The 21,933-nt window shown below is 41.6% G+C and overlaps 1 protein-coding gene and 1 pseudogene across 1 annotated transcript in view; one reads left to right on the top strand and one right to left on the bottom strand.

Moving 5' to 3' along the window:
- rdgC (retinal degeneration C) overlaps positions 1 to 21,933 on the top strand; it is a 98,255-nt gene that overhangs the window by 62,731 nt on the left and 13,591 nt on the right. Inside the window, exons 8-11 of the mRNA XM_070084369.1 lie at positions 4,800 to 4,913; positions 5,228 to 5,413; positions 5,742 to 5,860; positions 10,163 to 10,296. Coding sequence (XP_069940470.1) covers positions 4,800 to 4,913; positions 5,228 to 5,413; positions 5,742 to 5,860; positions 10,163 to 10,296 — 553 coding nt within the window. The remainder of the gene's footprint in view (positions 1 to 4,799; positions 4,914 to 5,227; positions 5,414 to 5,741; positions 5,861 to 10,162; positions 10,297 to 21,933) is intronic.
- On the bottom strand, positions 538 to 4,673 carry LOC138852593 (DNA-directed RNA polymerase II subunit RPB1-like; annotated as a pseudogene).

Below are 21,933 nucleotides of genomic sequence, written 5' to 3'. Positions count from 1 at the left end.
GGCGTTTTGGGTTGAATGGTGTCCTGGTGTTTTGGGTTGAATGGTGTCCTGGTGTTTTGGGTTGAATGGTGTCCTGGTGTTTTGGGTTGAATGGTGTCCTGGTGTTTTGGGTTGAATGGTGTCCTGGCGTTTTGGGTTGAATGGTATCCTGGTGTTTTGGGTTGAATGGTATCCTGGTGTTTTGGGTTGAATGGTATCCTGGTGTTTTGGGTTGAATGGTATCCTGGTGTTTTGGGTTGAATGGTATCCTGGTGTTTTGGGTTGAATGGTATCCTGGTGTTTTGGGTTGAATGGTGTCCTGGTGTGTATCTTATAAAATCACTCAGCTGACTCCTCTCTCAACTAAATCGTTTAATTACTTCGTTTTTATTTATGAAAGTGCGTTAAACCCGTGAGGGTCATACATTACTAAACAACAAGAAGAGCGAAGATTTTTTTTTAAATAAGACATTATAGAAGTACTGTCATGAAATATAAAAGTAATCTTTATATAAAAATATTATGAGAAGAAAAAAGCATCATTCGGTTATACAGCACCTAGGTGATGGGGCACAGCACCTAGGTGATGGGGCACAGCACCTAGGTGATGGGGTACAGCACCTAGGTGATGGGGCACAGCACCTAGGTGATGGGGCACAGCACCTAGGTGATGGGGCACAGCACCTAGGTGATGGGGTACAGCACCTAGGTGATGGGACACAGCACCTAGGTGATGGGGTACAGCACCTAGGTGATGGGGTACAGCACCTAGGTGATGGGACACAGCACCTAGGTGATGTGGCACAGCACCTAGGTGATGGGGCACAGCACCTAGGTGATGGGGCACAGCACCTAGGTGATGGGGCACAGCACCTAGGTGATGGGGCACAGCACCTAGGTGATGGGGTACAGCACCTAGGTGATGGGACACAGCACCTAGGTGATGGGGTACAGCACCTAGGTGATGGGGTACAGCACCTAGGTGATGGGGCACAGCACCTAGGTGATGGGGCACAGCACCTAGGTGATGGGGCACAGCACCTAGGTGATGGGGCACAGCACCTAGGTGATGGGGTACAGCACCTAGGTGATGGGGCACAGCACCTAGGTGATGGGGCACAACACCTAGGTGATGGGGCACAGTATTTGGGTGATGGAGCACAGTATTTAGGTGATGGAGCACAGTATTTAGGTGATGGAGCACAGTATTTAGGTGATGGGGCACAGCACCTAGGTGATGGGGCACAGTATTTAGGTGATGGAGCACAGTATTTAGGTGATGGGGCACAGTATTTAGGTGATGAAGCACAGTATTTAGGTGATGGAGCACAGTATTTAGGTGATGGGGCACAGCACCTAGGTCATGGGGCACAGTATTTAGGTGATGAAGCACAGTATTTAGGTGATGGAGCACAGTATTTAGGTGATGGGGCACAGCACCTAGGTCATGGGGCACAGTATTTAGGTGATGGGCACAGCACCTAGGTGATGGGGCACAGTATTTAGGTGATGGGGCACAGCACCTAGGTGATGGGGCAGAGTATTTAGGTGATGGGGCACAGCACCTAGGTGATGGGGCACAGTATTTAGGTGATGGGGCACAGCACCTAGGTTATGGGGCACAGCACCTAGGTGATGAGGCACAGTATTTAGGTGATGGGCACAGTATCTAGGTGATGGGGCACAGTATTTATTTGATTTGGCACAGTGTTTAGGTGATGGGACACAGTATTTAGGTGATGGGCACAGCATTTAGGTGATGGGCACAGTATTTAGGTGATGGGTCACAGTATTTAGGTGATAGGCACAGTACCTAGGTGAGGGGGCACAGTGTTTAGGTGATGGGCACAGTATTTAGGTGATGGGGCACAGTACCTAGGTAATGGGGCACAGTATTTAGGTGATGGGGCACAGCACCTAGGTGATGGGGCACAGTATTTAGGTGATGGGGCATAGTATTTAGGTAATGGGGCACAGTATTTAGGTGATTAGGCACAGTATTTAGGTGATGGGCACAGTATTTAGGTGATGGGCACAGTATTTAGGCGATGGGCACAGTACCTACGTGATGCGGCACAGTATTTAGGTGATGGAGCACAGTACCTAGGTAATGGGGCACAGTATTTAGGTGATGGGGCACAGCACCTAGGTGATGGGCACAGTATTTAGGTGATGGGGCACAGCACATAGGTGTTGGGCAGAATATTTAGGTGATGGAGCACAGTACCTAGATGATGGGGCACAGCACCTAGGTGATATTGCACAGTACTTAGGTGATGGGCACAGTACTTAGGTGATGGGCACAGTACTTATGTGATGGGGCACAGTACCTAGGTGATGGGAACAGTACCTAGGTGATGGGGAACAGTACCTAGGTGATAGGGCACAGTACCTAGGTGGTGGGGCACAGTACCTAGGTGATGGGAACAGTACCTAGGTGATGGGGAACAGTACCTAGGTGATAGGGCACAGTACCTAGGTGGTGGGGCACAGTACCTAGGTGATGGGGCACAATATTTAGGTGATGGGGCACAGCACCTAGGTGATGGGGCACAGTATTTAGGTGATACGGCACAGCACCTAGGTGATGGGGCAGAATATTTAGGTGATGGGGCACAGTACCTAGGTGATGGAGTACAGTACCTAGGTGATGAGGCACAGTACGTAGGTGATGGGCACAGTACTTATGTGATGGGGCACAGTACTAGGTGATGGGAACAGCACCTAAGTGATGGGGAACAGTACCTAGGTGATGGGGCACAGTATCTAAGTGATGGGGCACAGTACGTAGGTGATGGCGAACAGTACCTAGGTGATGGCGCACAGTACCTAGGTGATAGCGAACAGTACCTAGGTGATGGGCACAGTACCTAGGTGATGGCGAACAGTACTTATGTGATGGGGCACAGTACCTAGGTGATGGGAACAGTTCCTAGGTGATGGGGAACATTACCTAGGTGATGGGGTACAGTACCTAGGTAGTGGGGCACAGTACCTAGGTGATGGGGCACAGTATTTAGGTGATGGGGCACAGCACCTAGGTGATGGGGCACAGTATTTAGGTGATATGGCACAGCACCTAGGTGATGGGGCAGAATATTTAGGTGATGGGGCACAGTACCTAGGTGATTGAGTACAGTACCTATGTGATGAGGCACGGTACGTAGGTGATGGGCACAGTACTTATGTGATGGGGCACAGTACTAGGTGATGGGGAACAGCACCTAGGTGATGGGGAACAGTACCTAGGTGATGGGGCACAGTATCTAAGTGATGGGGCACAGTACGTAGGTGATGGCGAACAGTACCTAGGTGATGGCGCACAGTACCTAGGCGATAGCGAACAGTACCTAGGTGATGGGGAACAGTACCTAGGTGATGGCGAACAGTACCTAGGTGATTGGGCACAGTACCTAGGTGATGGGGCACAGTACCTAGGTGATGGGGCACAGTAGCTAGGCGATGGGGAACAGTACCTAGGTGATGGGGAACAGCACCTAGGTGATGGGGTGCAGTACCTAGGTGATGGGGAACAGTACCTAGGTGATGGGGAACAGTATTTAGGTGATGGAGCACAGCACCTAGGTGATGGGGCACAGTATTTAGGTGATGGGGCACAGTATTTAAGTGATGGGGCAGAATATTTAGGTGATGGAGCACAGTACCTAGGTGATGGGGTACAGTACCTAGGTGATGAGGCACAGTACTTAGATGACGGGGCACAGTACCTAGGTGATGGGGAACAGTACGAAGGTGATGGGGAACAGTACTTAGGTGATTTGGCACAGTACCTAGGTGATGGGGCACAATACCTAGGTGATGGGGCACAATACCTAGGTGATGGCGATCTGCACCTAGGTGATGGCGCACAGTACCTAGGTGATGATGCACAGTACCTAGATGATGGCGAACAGTACCTAGGTGATGGGGCACAGTACCTAGGTGATGGCGAACAGTACCTAGGTGATGGGCACAGTACTTAGGTGATGGGGCACATTACCTAGGTGATGGGGCACATTACCTAGGTGATGGGGAACAGTACCTAGGTGATGGGGAACAGTACCTAGGTGATGGGGAACAGCATCTAGGTGATGGGGTTCAGTACCTAGGTGATGGGTAACAGTACCTAGGTGATGAGGAACAGTACCTAGGTGATGGGGCACAGTACCTAGGTGATGGGGAACAGCACCTAGGTGATGGGGCACAGTACCTAGGTGATGGGGAACAGTACCTAGGTGATGAGCTACAGAACCTAGATGATGGGGAACAGTACCTAGGTGATGGGGAACAGTTCCTAGGTGTTGGGGAACAGCACCTACGTGATGGGGCACAGTACCTAGGTGATGGGGCACAGTACCTAGGTGATGGGGCACAGTACCTAGGTGATGGGGCACAGCACCTAGGTGATGGGGCACAGCACCTAGGTGATGGGGCACAGCACCTAGGTGATGGGGCACAGCACCTAGGTGATGGGGCACAGTACTCGAGATTCAGCTCTGCGGAACAGGGAAAGTGGGAGACAGACAGTTTTGATCCGAGAACAAAAGATAAAGTTTCCAATTCCTTTCATAATGAATTCTCACTCTCAGTTTGGATTCACCATGAGTAAACTGAAAGGAAATGACGTCATTCATACGTACTGTGCATGTGTATCACTTATCTTGTATCATCTCTAAAACTTCCGTTCTTCTCATTATGACAAGTCTTGCAAGGTTGATTATTCAGTTTTGTAATTTGGTGTTTTTATTATATGGTTTATTAATAACACTAACGAGGACTTCTGCATACACTGTACATGTACCCGTGTGTTGCGCCTTCAGTATGTTAGTGTGTTGCGGAGCCCTGCAGGTACACTGCCTGACGAAGACTCACCTACCCACGCCTGCAGCACCACCAACGCTCGACACGTCGCCGCCACCTTCGAGTGGAAGCAGGTGAGCAAAATCCTTCAATATTACCTAACAGTGACGCCAGGTGAATAATGTCTACGAACCTCACCTGTGAGAGGCAGGAGGAGAGTCGTGGGTTGTCACTTCCACTAGTGACAACTAGTACCTCGCAGATACCTTGCTACTTCTACAGATTTTACTGTTTGACTTGTAAATGGTTTAGGTCGGACCGAAACGTCGTCATAAACTTTTCTCTCCTATGTGCGGGTTATTTGTGTATTACTGATCTAGTTGGTATCAACATTGATAATCTAGAAGCTGTTATCTGAATATCTAGTACAGAGTGCGTGTGTGATCAGGTGCTGGACCTTCTATGGAGCGACCCCCAGATACTACCCGGCTGTCAACCCAACACATTCCGTGGTGGCGGCAGCTACTTTGGCCCCGACACCACCAAGGTCTTCCTTGCCAGGCATAGACTCACCCTCCTCATACGCTCACACGAGTGTAAACTGGAAGGCTACGAGTTTACTCACGGCAACACGGTCAGTGGTCTACCCTCGACAACACTTTATTCATAACCTTTTTTTATTAAAAAATACAAGGGAAAGAACATTCCCAGTTCCTTTATCATAATTAATTGTCAGACTTTCTATTATTTAGATAACTGTTTGTTTTCTATTACCAACCAGTTCTATATTTTTTATATTATCTGGATATCTCTTTCTATTTGTCGAAATCGAATACGCTCCCATGAACCATTTTCCCCATTAATATTAACTCTAGTAAAATAATGTTTAATTTTTGGCACACTGTATTATTTATAACGTTGCAACACTGGACAATATAACGCACAATATATTGTCTTTGCAGTGTTTGACCATCTTCTCAGCCTCCAACTACTACGAGGCTGGTAGCAACCGTGGAGCCTATGTCAAGCTCCAGGGACCCCGCCTGGAGCCTCACTTCGTCCAGTATACTGCTGACATCAAGTGAGACACCCTACCTCTTATTGTACTTCCTCCCTGCCTCACACTGCTGACATCAAGTGAGATAATCTACCTCTTACTTTACCTCCTCCCTGCCTCTCACTGCTGCCAGAAAGGCAAACAACCTTCTCCGTTGTGCAAGAAGACAAAGTCTTCTTGCACAACGGAGAAATTTGTTAAACAAATTAGTGTTATAAAGAACTGTTCAACAGAGAGAAGCAAGCATAACAGAGTAAGGTAAGGTAGCGGTATTCATTTAAAGCATCTGTACTAAACAGAAGCGTTGATCTTAAAGTGAAAAGCTGATATACAAAATCAGTTATCTCAGAGGCATTGATTTTAAGCAAAATAAATGGTCAAAGTATTAGTTATAAACAGAGGCAAGACAATAATAGTATACACTAGCGACAAGATGTAGAATTAGTTACACGCGCAACGCCTGAGTGTCTTTAAACGAAGACGTTTCGCCCAGAAGTGGCGCTACCACTTCAATGCAGAGATGAGATACGAAGACAGCAGAACATGAGGTAATCAGTCCCTCAGCCTAGAAGCCGGTGTTCAACACTATGGCTTCTAGGCTGGAGGACTTATAACCTCACCTTCCCCTGTCTCCTGTATATAATTTTGCCAGGCAGATTGACTGATTACCTCATTCTCTACTGTCTGCTTATATCAGTTCTGTGTTGGCGAAATCTGTTAATATAAAGATCCCCATGGGTTTCACATGTGTCTAATGCCACATATAAATAAATAAATAAGCCATTAATATTGATAATAAACAAATGCACTGATTAAAAACAAAAGCACTGATTACAAACAAAAGCACTGATCTTAAAGAATGACACTGATTAAAAACAAAAGTACTGGTCTTGAAGAAAAAGAATGGACCAAAACGACAGCAATAATACTAAATGAAAACATTGGTACTAAAAGAAATATCATTGTTCCTAAACAAAAACTCTGCTATGATATCATACATGCTAATGATATCATACATGCTAATGATATCATACATGCTAATGATATCATACATGCTAATGATATCATACATGCTAATGATATCATACATGCTAATGATATCATACATGCTAATGATATCATACATGCTAATGATATCATACATGCTAATGATATCATACATGCTAATGATATCATACACAAGACAATACTGAATGTATAATCACTTTTAACTCAATTTTTATGCATGTGGCTAATAAAACTAAACTGGAAAATAGAAATTTATCTAGCCAAATACTGTTATCACTCAGCCACCGAGCTTATACAAGAAAGATGTTGCAACTAGTGCTCTTGTGACCTGTTTGTATTATCGTCAAGAACAGTGTTTCAACTGTCTCATCCCACGGTCCCTGAAGCCTTCATGGACCATCTATTCTCGTCCTCCTCAAAACCACATAGCCGGAATAAACGGCTGTTATTGAATAAATAGAAAATTTATTTCGTTTATTATGGCTGATATAATGTATCAACAAGCAAACGGCTACATTAAATCCTAAATATATTTTGGCTTTAAATACTCTTTAGTAATTCCACTATAACACAGTTCAATAAGAAATGCATTAAAACACTAAATTCTCTCAGACTGTACATTTTGTTTCATTAAGTACTACACCATGAGTCATTCATTCAGCATAAACAGCAGCGAACGTTCCATCATTCTTCCGCTAATTGCGACCAGTTGTCTGTAAGTCAGGTTTTCGGTAATCTAAGGTACTGCTGGTTAACCTCTGAGATATAGAGCAAAACAAAAGAGAGGAGCTTACGATGACGTTCCGGTCCGACTTTGAAAATGGTCCAAGTCGGACCGAAACGTCGTCGTAAGCTCCTCTCTTCTATGTGCGGGTTATTTGTGTATAGTTCCAGTCACGGTATTGTGCCTTTTTTGTTATTTATATATGGAGCAAACGCAAGAACGATGTGTCTTTTCTATATTATAACCTCAGAAGATTATCCTGGGATGTGGTTTGTAAAAGAAGCCATCCAGCACATTCCTTCGCCCTAGGGAATCCATATAATGAATTTAATAACTATCTGCTCATTCGTTGTAGCTCCACAGCACCAATGTTATGATCCCCTTTTCCTAAACCCACAGGTGACATTTAATCACGACATAGTTTTAAAGAATGATAGTATTTTCAAGTGTGAGCAGCCAGGACATCGCGAGTCTCGTGTAAAACTTGTACTAAATTTAGTAAAATCTTATTTATTCGCTTTTACTCCATTTCCGACATTTTTTTATATACTATACATATGTATTTTAACCTCTTCATTATACATATCAATGCTTTCCTTCGACCTAGTTGCTTTCACTCACCTGTGACATTGTCTACAACTGCTCCGACCTGGATATATTATCTCAAGCCTGAAGGACTAAAAACCTCAAACTTCCTCTTCATATATTTCACCATTTTTCCCACACATGCAACTAATCTCATCTCGTCCATCTTGTTTCTATCCCATGCCACTATTTGTGTAATAAATGCTAAGAATCCCTTTCATCTCTCTCCCTTCCTCTCTCTGTTCGTCCCTGTTAGTTCCTCCTCCTCCCTGCTCATCTCTGCTCATCCCTACTTCTCCCTGCTCGTTCCTCCTCCTCCTCCCTGCTCATCCTCCCTGTTCATCCTACTCCTCCCTGCTCCTCCCTGTTGCTACCTGCTCCTTCCAATTTGTCCCTAATCCTTTCTGCTCGTTCTTGCTTCTCCATTATCTCTGCTGCTTCCATTACCACCTCATCGCCACTATCGATATTAACCAAATAAACTTGTCTCATTCCACTGACAACTGCCATCTCCAAAATCCACAATATCACAGTTCTGACAAATCACACTGCCCAGTTCTATAGTACTATATTCTATTATTTTCCCACAAGCACCCGCACCTCTATTTCTAGTTTAAAGACCAAACAGCTCCTTCCATTGAAGTGCCTAAAGCTTCTACCTCTGTCCTGGATAAACGAACCCCATCCCTGGCATGCTTGTTATTCTTGTTTCAGTTGTCAACAAATGATATTACAATAAAATAACATTGTACATCCAGCCAGCAATTGACACAAGTTGCTCTGGACAACCTTTCATTTGCAAAATGACATATTGCAGTAATTCCTCCTTTCTTAACTAAGTCTATTGCTACCTTATACTTTCTGCTCAGGTCCTCACTTCCACCATTGTCAACATTATTTCCTCCAGCTCTGGGACAGATAGTAGGGTTACTCTTATTACCTCTCATAATGCTGTCAAGACAGTTAACAATATCCTGCATCTCAGCTCCAGGAAAACACACTCTCTGCCTCATACTCATATCACTTAAGTAAAAAGTCCTATCCATAAATTTATTTTGACTGTCTCCCAACAAGAACAAAGATCTTACCTTTACTGGCAACGTTCGTCGTGACATCGTGGCGCCCCGTGGAGCGGTTTGCAGTGCACTCAGCATGCACACACTAAGTGTCCGTGGTTCAATCCCCGGCACGGGTGGGAACGTTGGATATGTTTCCTTACACCCGCTGTCCCTGTTCACCTAGCAGTAAGTATGTACCTTAGTGTTAGTCGATTGTTGTAGGTGGCATCCTGGGAGACAAAATTAAAGGATCCCAATGGAAATAAGACAGTCACGGATAGCGCACTTGCTTTACTGGATTACCGTGGGTGGCTAACACTATGAGTTAAAAATCCGAACAAAACATTATCTTATATTATCCTCAATTATTGGATCACAATCACCGTCACTAGTGGTCATTGCTGAGATATTCTCGATGACTGTCCCACACTTGTCAGGTAGAACAGAGAAGGAATTTGCGATCTCCACAGCAGTCTTCTAGACTTTCCTCTTCAGCATCATCTCATTCCTCCCCACCTGCTTCCAGTCGTTATGTCCAGTCCCATCATTATCACGGCTGGTTTTTACCTCATCCTCCAACTCCTCCTTCTCCTCCTCCCCCTCCTTGACCGAGGAAAACCCGTGCGCTCCTCCTTAAGCTGCTGAATCTCCTCTCTAGCTCCCTCTGCTCTGCTTTACCCTGAAGTTATAGTTACATGAAGCTCGCAGAAACCATCCTTACTATTTCAGCAGGCCAAAAACAGAAGTTTTTCATTTATACACTGTAAACATATCTCTCCTAATTCTATGCCTTTTCAGAGAATGCAAATTCATTGTCATCATTGTAAGTTCGCATGAAAGATTTGACACAATTTTTCAGTCTTTACGACCTTGTCTGCTAACTTTACATTACAAAACTCTTAATATTTTTGCACTTGGGATTTACGATAGTAAGCGGAGTATGTTCAATAGGACTCGGAAACTGACTATCCGGGAGAGGGTTGGGAGGCTGGAGACCTCAGCCTTCAGAGAGCTGCAGGAGCAGATCCTCGCCTCTAAGACCAGACTGCAAGAAGCCTTTTTGAAGAGGGACAAGAAGAAAACAGGTAAGCACCTAATTACCACTAAAGATTTGTGATGAACACTGGGAATTGTGAAGTAAGTTAGTCCTTCATCCCTTTCTGACTTTAAGTGTAATCAAGTGTATTCAATAGTAGTTTTATTGTTTGATTAAAATTACTATTAACAGAATCTAAGGGATTCTTTCAAAGTTTAGAATAAGTATCTCTATCACTTAAAAGATTATTAATTTTTCTTACGAATGATACAGATACTTATTCTAAGCATAGAAAGAATGCCTTAGATGCTGTTAACAGTAATTTTAATCAAACAATAAAACTACTATTGAAAGGCAAAGATGAATTCATTGAAAAATTCATATCCACTAATACATAGACTAATACATCTTTACCCTATATGTATGGATTAATAAAAACATAATCCAGGTAATCCAACCAGACCTATTATTACTTCCATAAGTTCAGTTTCATACAAATTATCTAAATGGCTAGTAGATATTTTGAGCCCAATTGTTGGAAAATATTTTAACTTTAATGTTAAAAACAATATAAATTTAGTGGATAAATTAAGCACCTTGACTGATTTAAATGATTTCAATATGGTAAATTTTGATGTTACTTCCTTATTTACAAAAGTTCCAAATAATGATTTGTTAAGTTTCTTATCTAAAGAACTTATTAATTACGATTTACAATTGGCAGTACCTACTATCATTAAACTTATTAAACTTTGTATTGCCGATGCAAAGTTTGTATTTAATGATGAGTTTTACACAAACAAGTTTGGTATAGCAGAGGAAATACTCTCTCACCCGTCCTTAGTAATTTGTATATGGAATATTTCGAAACAAGATTACTTAACAAAATCCTTCCCAATAGAGCCAAGTTTTATGCGTAAGAATATAGATGTAAACCATTTCCTTGTTAAATTAAATAATTTAGCTCATTCCATAAATTTTACTGTTGAGTTGGAACAAAATAATTCATTCCCTTTTCTAGAAGTTTTAATTATTAAGGGGAACCATGATTTTAAATTTTAAATTACTGTTCCTATGTACACTATTATTCTTCACGTCAAGATAAAGTTAAACTGTCTATATTCTCATCATTGTTTCTGTATTTGTACCCCTTTAAGTATTTGTAGCCCAGAATTCATAGATGAAGAAATCTAGAAAATTTATGAAATAGCTAATGATCTATAATAATATCCAAGAAACTTAATTGATAAATATTTTAAAATTGCTAGGAATACTTTTTACAATTCAGAAAGGGGCAACCAACCTTATTAAACTATAAATATGTTGGTTCTTCCTTGGTTGATTTGCCTTCAAACCATACCCCGGCCGGGATTGAACCCGCGGTCAGAGAGTCTCAAAACTCTCTGACCGCAGGTTCAATCCCAGCCGGGGTATGGTTTGTTTGCAATCGTGTCATAACGATTTCGTGAGTCATGTTGACGGCAGTGAGGGGACTTGAGCTAGAGTTCGTCACGGCCACGCTAGCTGAGATTCGTCTGTAAAAACTTGCATTTGTGGTCACAGTGGTGCCTGTGCTAACCTTCCAATGGTGTAGAAATATACCTAGTTGGATGAATCTTATTGTGGCTAGCTGGTCTAGTGGCTAACGCGACGGTCTGGAGTTTTGAGACTCTCTGACCGCGGGTTCAATCCCGGCCGGGATATGGTTTGTTTGCAATCGTGTCATTACGATTTCGTGAGTCTTGATATGCCTTCTCTACTTAAGAATTTTAATATCAAAGTTGTATTTAGAAATCTTGATACAGTAAAATAACTTTTGATAAAAAATTCCCACCAAAATGCTGATGGATGTGTCTACAATATTTCTTGTAAAATATGTGATAAAATTTATTACGGTCAAACTGGTAAAATTCTTGAACTAAGATTAAAACAACATAAATATAGCAGTAGAAGAGGACAACATTCTAATGCTCTGTTTATTCATGTGTGAGATTTTAATCATACATATGATTTTCAAAAGGTTGAGAAGGTTATATTTAGCAAGTCTATGGTCGACACGAATATAAAAGTATTAAGTTTCATAAAAAATAGTTTTGAAAATAATGTGAATATGCTTTTGGGTTATAGAAACTGGATTCATGTATAATTAATAAAATTTGGGAAGAATTTAAAATACATTAGACAAGTTGAATTCTTAATGCCTAGGTAGAACATAAGCTGTGTTTCACCTACATCATCATAAAAAGTCAGGTGTTGTAAGGTAACTGTGAGGTGTAGTCTCCTTCCTTATATGCCTTCCTGTTAATGTTCTATTTTTACACTTCCTTCATAATATGAGAAATCACAAAAGCGCTTGAAATTTCACTATATATATATATATATATATATATATATATATATATATATATATATATATATATATATATATATATATATATATATATGCAAAACAACCACTCTGAAAGAATAGAGAAATTCCAAGCGCTTTCGTGACTACTCACATTATCAAGGAACTATGAAAGTAAAGCATCCAAGGAAGCTATATAAGGGGTCTGGCCAGCTTCCTTGAATGCCTTACTTTCATAGTTCCTTGATAATGTGAGTAGTCACGAAACCGCTTGGAATTTCTCTATTCTTTCAGAGTGGTTGTTTTGCATATTCTGAAATCACCTGTTTACTGTGATCTTATTGCATATATATATATATATATATATATATATATATATATATATATATATATATATATATATATATATATATATATATATATATATATATATATATATATATATATATAAACAACATAGATAACAACTCAGAGCTTACATCTCGAATATTTCGTCCAGCTCCCCTGCGGTGGGCCGCGTGCCCAGAATGCTGCAGACATTTCTCCTCTGGATCGCAACACTGAGTCTCTGAAAGAGGAAGCTGGCCAACCTGTGGTCCTTGGTTTCTATGAGAAGCTCTTTGGGGAACTTTAGAGCACACTTGTCCTGTGCTCCAAGGGTTTCCGGCCTTATTGGAGTGAAGTTATAGCAAGGGGGAAAGCCTTCATATTTGCGGGTCTTCTGGGTCTCCCTGTGGCTGGCAGCTCTACCCCCTTCAGCTATGGAGTATGGGAAGTAGGTGTTTGCCAATGTAGCAGCACAGGTGTAGTCCCAGGCAGTCTGCTTTCCATCCTTCCAGGGTAGCATAGTGGCTCCATCAGGACGCTTTTGATTTCCGTCAGACCTCTGCACTTGGGGTTACTGCTGGGCTGGGTAACGGGCTGTGGCGAGGCTTCTCTTTATGATGTCTTTGACCTCCTCATGTCTGCCGCAAATTCACCTATGTTCGGTGAGGATGGGGGCTGCTAGGTGAAGAGCAACACCAATCCGAATGGCCTGTGGGTCGAGTCGAGAGCCCAGGAAGGAATTAGGAACAGCTAGAATTAAATCTCCTGAGTGTGGTGCCTTCACAGCTAGTAGACTAGCTTTGTCCTTTCCTGAAGCGTTGGTGTGAGGGAAAAGTTCAACAGATAGGAGTAGCAAGCGAGTATATGGTAACGATAGTTTGATTGCCGGCTGCTTGTTAAGGTAGGGTCAGTCTCGCTCCCGTTATCCTCTCCTCCCCCTTTCTCCCCACCCCGAAAGGTGACGTGTGGGGCTCCAGCCAAACAGTAATCACTCGACTCACAGCTCCCAGCACAACTGTAAGTAAAAGCCTCTGCTCCTATTCTAGTGGATATTGGTTGAAAGCTTCACTTTTGACCAATAATAAACTTAGTCTTTCAGTTTTAAGCTCCACGTAAGACTTGTCGATAATCACCACCTTTTTTAAGTATCTTGCACTTATCATGGAGAGTGATTTCTTAAGCAGTGGGTAACCTGTCTCTCTTTCCAGCTTGGAATGACAGATCGGGTCACCTGCCAACCAACGAGAAGTGTTGAAGGAGACGGACTGAAAACGGTCTTGGGACATCACTTCATGATCTACCTACCTGATTAATTGAACAGGACACTACCCCTCATCTTTGCAGCGGTAAAGAACCTGCGTTCCTGTCATCTGGACTGACTATTCAAGGCTATAAACTCTGTGAAGAACTAGTCGTTGGGTTGTCACTCAACACCTGTAATCCCCCCCCCACATCATCAGCAACGGCTACAATTTCTACAAGACGGTGTCAACCTCAACCAGACACCCCGGTATAACTGTACATATTAGCGTTGAATTCAAATGTCATTTTTCCATTTCATTTTTCATTTTTCTTTCAAGTAGGATACACCTTCATGTTTCAGTGTTTTATCTTTGCATTAATAAATAATAAAGTGTTTATCTTTGTGAATTATTATTTCTTTTTCTATTCATTAATTTTCCTGAGGAGGAGCCAGCCTTGGTAATACTGTCTGAAGTTGTTACAGGGCTGAGTAAGCCTTCACAAGTGGCGACCTTGCCAGGATCAACTCGACTGAATCAAGATTCAACTCCATCTCGAATCTACCATTGGAACTTCAATGCCGCATACCACAGACGGTTACCACCAGCCATGAGTAATCATTCTCTATGGTAGGACTACAGTACAGGTATTTAAAAGATTTGGTGATTGTTATAGTCTCAATTTATTGTAAGTCAAGTCAAGGCAGGATATACTAGTTAATTCTGTCACCTGTATTTTTGAGCATGAAATGATTTGGAGGAATTGACTCTAGGAACCCGAGATTTTCCAGTGACAAGTTGTTTCATTGAGCTCTCTATTATATCAAGGGAACTGTCGTAGGACACTCTTGATTTTTTGGTGAGAAGATTGGATGGTCAAGGGACCCCATTCTACTTACTGTTTGCTCGGAGCCGGCATAGAACCCTCTGTTTTCATTCACACATACTGTTTAATCGAAGCAGGGATCGAACCCTCCGATTTATTTACAGTTTGAGAGGAGTAGGAATTGAACCCTCCGTTTTCTTTGATATATCCGTTTCATTTTCCCCTGGTAGTTTAAGTTATTCTTGCAAGTATGGAGGAATACCAGTTTGGGATGAGCGCTGGGAGTAAGTTAGGAATAACGGGGAAAAAATTTAGAAGCTTTCATTGTGCTAAGATACAGGAAAGAATAGAGAAGGAAAGAATTGAGAGAGAAGAAAGACAGTTAGAAAGAGAAAGAGATGAGAAAAAGAAGAGAGAGAGAATCAAAAGAGAGGAGAAAAAGGAGAGAGAGAGAGAGAATCGAAAGAGAGGAGAAAAAAGAGAAAGATCGAATTGAAAGAGAAAGTCAAGAAAGACAGTTAGAAAGAGAAAGAGAGGAGAAAAAGGAGAGAGATCGAATTGAAAGAGAAAACCAAGATAGACAGTTAGAAAGAGAGAGAGAAGACAAAAAGGAGCGTGATATACTTGATAGTGTGGAGAGAGCTAGAGTACCTGAGGAACAAGCTAAAATACGTGAGGAACAAGTTAGGTTAAGAGAACTTGAGGAAAGAGCAAAGGATAGAGAAGTTGAGAAAAGGGCTAGAGAACATGAGTTAAGAGAGAGACAAAAAGATCGCGAGCTCGAAAAATCTCGCCTTGAATTAGAGAATAAAAAGTTAACTTTTACACAACAACAATTAGAGGAAGGAGTAATTGAACATCATGCAGCTAGTGCACATATTCCAACACCTAATTTACCTCCCTTCACAGAGGGTGAAGACATTACTTCATACATTATCAGGTTTGAAAATACCGCTACCCTCTGTGAATGGCCTGCTGACACCTGGGCTACCAGGTTAGGAATGTTATTTTCTGGTACAGCTTTGAATATCTATGCAACTTTGTCGCAGGATATCATATGTAATTATAACCTACTGAAGAAGGCAATCCTTAAAGCATATCAAAAAACCACAAATTCTTATAGGAAAGATTTCAGGTATGCCACCTTACAGCATGGCCAAAACTTTCAGCAGTTACAGGTAACACTCTTTCGTTTGTTCGACTTTTGGATAGAGAGTTCAGGAATTGATCACAGTTATGAATCTCTTAGAGACTTCATGGTTGCTGACCAGTTCCTGACAGCTCTTCCTCACCAGATATGAACATTCATTAGAGAACGTAACCTGATTAAAGCTGATGAAGTTGCTGAGGCCGCTGACTTATATGTTGAGGCTCACAATTCCTATAAAGACCAAAAGGGATCGAACCCTAAGGCCAAGGGTTCACCAGATCAAAAGAAAAAGCTTCTAATAGAAACCAAACTAACTTCTTTTATTCCTGTTTGTCATTTATGTGGTGTTAAGGGACATAAACGTCCAGATTGTCCTTCTAAGAAGGTACAAAAAGTTGGAAGATGTTTTAAAGACTGTAATGACCAAGCACCCTTCTGTTCAGGAACAGTTAAAGGACTTAATGTATCTACCATTTTACGAGACACTGGATGCACATGTATAGTCATTTCTGATAAGCTGTTCCCTAACCATAAAGAAACTCATTCCTCTGCTATACTTTCAGACTACTTGGGCCGTACGGACACTTTTCCTACCATCCGTTGTTATATTAGGTCTAAATGGTTCACAGGTTGGTCTGAAGCCGTACTAGCTCCCATCACTTCTTGCTCCATACTAATAGGTAATGTAAAAGGTGCCATTCTTCCTTCTGAGGTTGACCTTTCATCACCAAAGATGGACATCAGTTTTTCAGCTCCTCTTCCTGTAGAGTCAGAGAAGCCCCTCGAAAGTTCAGATGAGGCAATGTCTCGTGATATTCATGTGGGGTTAGAAACCAGTGATACTACTCTCGAAAGCGAGATAGTAGAATCACTGGTTCATTTGTTAGATGAAAGTGAGGATATCACCTCTGATACTATAAATGTCTTGACTAGGGCTCAGACCAAAGCCCAGGCTTCTCCTACTGCCCATACTTTAATTTTCCCTGACTTTAAGCCTTTAGATATATCGAAGGACTCCTTTGTCAATTTACAACTTAATTGCCCTTCACTTCAGAATTGCCATAATGCCGCTAGACAAACTCAAGTTATCCAAAGGAAAAACTTTTCATATAAATTTGAATATATAAAAGATATCTTGTATAAATCAGTATTCAAATTAAATTCAGATGAGACAGACTATTCCATCTTAGTTGTTCCAAGTCAATGCAGAGAGACTGTTCTTAAAATGGTTCATGACCTGCCAGTGGCCGGACGTTTCTCGCATCGTAAAACCTTAAATAAAATTAGGGAAACCTATTTTTGGCCCAAAATGTCCTCAGATATCACTACCTATTGTAGATCGTGTAAAGTTTTCCAACTGTCATCCTCCCGAGGTACCAGGCGAGTACCTATGGTCAAAATGCCAATCTTTACGGTACTGTTTGAAAGAGTAGCTATTGACATCGTTGGTCCTTTATCACCACTTTCATCTGGGGGACATAGATATATATTAACATTAGTTGATTATGCTTCGAGTTTCCCTGAAGTCGTACCCTTAAAGACCATAACTACTACAGAGGTGGCTGAAGCCCTTTTGTCCATCTTCTCCAGAGTGGGCATTCCTAGAGAAATTTTGTCTGACCTTGGGACACAATTCACATCTGACTTAATGCAACATCTCTACCAACTTCTGGGAGTGAAACCTCTCTTCACAACACCCCATCATCCCAGCTGTAATGGGAGGATTGAGCACCAGCATTCGGTTCTCAAGTCCATTTTAAGGAAACTTTGCTCCCTTAAACCTAAGGAGTGGCATCGTTACCTACCCTGTGCTCTGTTTGCCATGAGAGAAGTTCCCAGTTACTCTTTGGAGTTTTCACCTTTTGAACTTCTCTATGGAAGACAGGGCAGAGGTCCATTGTCCATCCTTCATGACTTATGGACTAATGAGGACGTGAATGCTGAGGTTCAGTCTTCTTACCAGTTTCTCCTTGACCTTAGATCCAAACTTGAGGAGACCTCTGACATAGTTTCGAAAAACTTAAGCTTGTCAATGGACCAGTACAAAACCTATTTTGATTCCAAAAGTCAGAGGAGAAGTTTTAAAGTAGGGGATGAAGTTCTGGTACTTTTGCCTATCAAGTCAAATAAATTATTAGTAGCATGGAAAGGTCCATATAAGGTATTAAAAATTTGTGGGAAGGTTGATTACCTCATAGAAGTCAAGGGGAAACCTAAGCTTTATCATATCAACATCCTTAAGAAATATTACCGAAGAAATTCAGTTAACTGCCTGAATAACTTTGATTTAGTTTTTCCACACAAACTTGATAAGACAACTGAGGAGTGTAAGGTGTGCGTAATTGACACCTCTAACGTAGACTATGACAGAGAACTACATGACTTGGTGACTCTTGACCACTCGGGTGCAACAAACATTAATATTAATGAGTCTTCGGATGACCATAAGAAACATGAACTACTTCAATGTGTGAGTAGCTTCTCAGACGATTTTACTGATATTCCAGGTGTCACCTCCATGGTAGTCTATAAGATTGACTTAGTCACGGACAATCCTATCAAACGGAAATTATACCCAGTTCCAGTTCACCTTAGGGATGCATTTGACCGAGAGATAGACAAATTATTAAAACTAAAGATCATTGAACCTTCAGTATGTGCATATTGCTCACCAGTAGTTATGGTTAAGAAGGAGGATAATTCATATAGACTTGCTGTTAACTTCAGAGGCCTTAATGCTATAACTCGGTGGGATGCTGAGCCTATGCCCTTAATAGATAGCGATCTACACAAATTTTATGACTCTTCCTTCTTTTCAGAGATTGATATTGCACAGGCATATCATCAAGTAAGGTTAGATCCTTCTAAGCAGTACACTGCTTTTCCTACCCACCAAGGACTGATGCAGTATAGAACTATGCCCTTCGGTTTGATAACTGCCTGTGCTACCTACGTGAGATTGATGAGAAAGGTCTTGGGTAATATGCCAAATGTTTCAGTTTATTTTGACAACATTTATGTAATGACATCGACGTAGGTTATGCTCACATGGCCTCACTGCCAAGCCAAAGAAATGCTTCCTTGGGTATAACAAGATTAGATATCTCGGACTGATCCTTTCTAATAACTCTTAGCAGCTTTTCCCCAGTAAGATCGAAGCTTTATTAGAGCTTAAATTCCCCAAAACCAAAAAGCTCATGCGTCGCTTTCTTGGTTCTGTAATTTTTTATGCACGGTTTATCCCGAACCTTACTGATCTTACAGGCATCTTATCTGACTACCTTAAAAAGTCTGTGAAGGAACCTCTTGAACTTTCCAACGTAGCTCGAGAAAAGTTTAATGAGATTAAGGACATCTCTAAAGATCCTATACTCAAAATTCCAGATATTAATAAGCCGTTTTGTTTAAGGACTGATGCCTCCAATACCGGCTTAGGTGCAGTGTTACTACAGTACCATGATGGTACACCTTTCCCTGTATGCTTCCTAAGCTGGAAACTTCTTCCTGCAGAAACGAGATACTCCACCATAGAAAAGGAATGTTTGGCCCTTGTGTGGGGTATCTCCAAACATAAATTTTATTTACTGGGAAAAGAATTTATTTTAGAAACGGATCACAAACCTTTGATATACCTAGAAACTTTTAAGGGAACCAACAGTCGCCTCTTAAGGTGGACCTTGGCACTCCAAGCTTTTAAGTTTCATATTGTGTATATCAATGGTTCATCCAATTATTTCTCTGACTGGTTAAGTCGTGACAGTCAGTAGATTTGTTGCCTTATGCGACTTCGTATTAGAACTTTTTCCTCACCTATTCTTCTTATACTCCTTGACTATAAGTCTTGGTATGGGGGAGTGTGAGGGAAAAGTTCAACAGATAGGAGTAGGTAATGATAGTTTGATTGCCAGCTGCTTGTTAAGGTAGGGTCAGTCTCGCTCCCGTTATCCCTTCCCCCCCCTTTCTCCCCACCCCAAAAGGTGATGTGTGGGGCTCCGGCCAAACAGTAATCACTCGACTCACAGCTCCCAGCACAACTGTAAGTAAAAGCCTCTGCTCCTATTCTAGTGGATATTGGTTGAAAGCTTCACTTTTGACCAATAATAAACTTAGTCCTTTCAGTTTTAAGTTCCACATAAGACTTGTCGATAATCACCACCTTTTTTAAGTATCTTGCACTTATCATGGAGAGTGATTTCTTAAGCAGTGGGTAACCTGTCTCTCTTTCCAGCTTGGAATGACAGATTGGGTCACCTGCCAACCAACGAGAAGTGTTGAAGGAGACGGACTGAAACTGGTCTTGGGACGTCACTTCATGATCTACCTACCTGATTAATTGTACAGGACACTACCCCTCATCTTTGCAGCGGTAAAGAACCTGTGTTCCTGTCATCTGGACTAACTATTCAAGGCTACAGACTCTGTGAAGAACTAGTCGTTGGGTTGTCACTCAACACCTGTGACCCCTCCCCTCACATCATCGGCAACGGCTACAATTTCTACAAGACGGTGTCAACCTCAACCAGACACCCCAGTATAACTGTACATATTAGCGTTGAATTCAAATGTCATTTTTCCATTTCATTTTTCATTTTTCTTTCAAGTAGGATACACCTTCATGTTTCAGTGTTTTCTTTGCATTAATAAATAATAAAGTGTTTATCTTTGTGAATTATTATTTCTTGTTCTATTCATTAATTTTCCTGATGAGGAGCCAGCCTTGGTAATACTGTCTGAAGTTGTTACAGGGCTGAGTAAGCCTTCACAGTTTGTGAGCATCACGTTGGCGATTTTTTTCCATTATCGGTTTGTCCCAGTGAGACTCTGCTCTTTGGGAGGAGCTGGTGTACTGGAGTCTGCAAGGATGTCCCACCGCAAGGCTGCTTCAATGAACCTTGTGTCTTGGGCTCCTACCGCGTCTCTCAAGGGTCAATCTTCTTGACTAATCCACTGGAAGCCAAACACGAAGACAGAAATGCGGGTAAAGGTACCTGCGTTGCTTTATATATATATATATATATATATATATATATATATATATATATATATATATATATATATATATATATATGTATATATAGAGTAGTAGGTTGGTAGACAGCAACCACCCAGGGAAGTACTACCGTCCTGCCAGATGACTGTGAAACAGAAACCTGTAACTGTTTTACATGATGGTAGGATTGCTGGTGTCTTTTTCTGTCTCATAAACACGCTAGATAACAGGGATATCTTGCTACTCCAACTTACACTTTGGTCACACTTCACAGACACGCACATGCATATATATATATATACATACATCTAGGTTTTTCTCCTTTTTCTAAATAGCTCTTGTTCTTCTTTATTTCTTCTTTTGTGCATGGGGAAGTGGAAAAGAATCTTTCCTCCGTAAGCCATGCATGTCGTGTGAGGCGACTAAAATGCCGGGAGCAATGAGCTAGTATCCCCTTCTCCTGTAAATATTTACTAAAAAAGAGAAGAAGAAAAATTTTATAAAACTGGGATGCTCAAATGTGCGTGGATGTAGTGCAGATGACAAGAAACAGATGATTGCTGATGTTATGAATGAAAAGAAGTTGGATGTCCTGGCCCTAAGTGAAACAAAGCTGAAGGGGGTAGGGGAATTTCAGTGGGGGGGGAATAAATGGAATTAAATCTGGAGTATCCAAGAGAGTTAGAGCAAAGGAAGGGGTAGCAATAATGTTGAAGGATCAGTTATGGAAGAAGAAAAGAGAATATGAATGTGTAAATTCAAGAATTATGTGGATTAAAGTAAAGGTTGGATGCGAAAAGTGGGT

The sequence above is a fragment of the Cherax quadricarinatus genome, chromosome 12, assembly GCF_038502225.1.
Source record: "Cherax quadricarinatus isolate ZL_2023a chromosome 12, ASM3850222v1, whole genome shotgun sequence".
Taxonomy (NCBI): domain Eukaryota; kingdom Metazoa; phylum Arthropoda; class Malacostraca; order Decapoda; family Parastacidae; genus Cherax; species Cherax quadricarinatus.
Note: the sequence above shows the minus strand (reverse complement) of the source record. Positions and strands in the feature narration are given on the sequence as shown.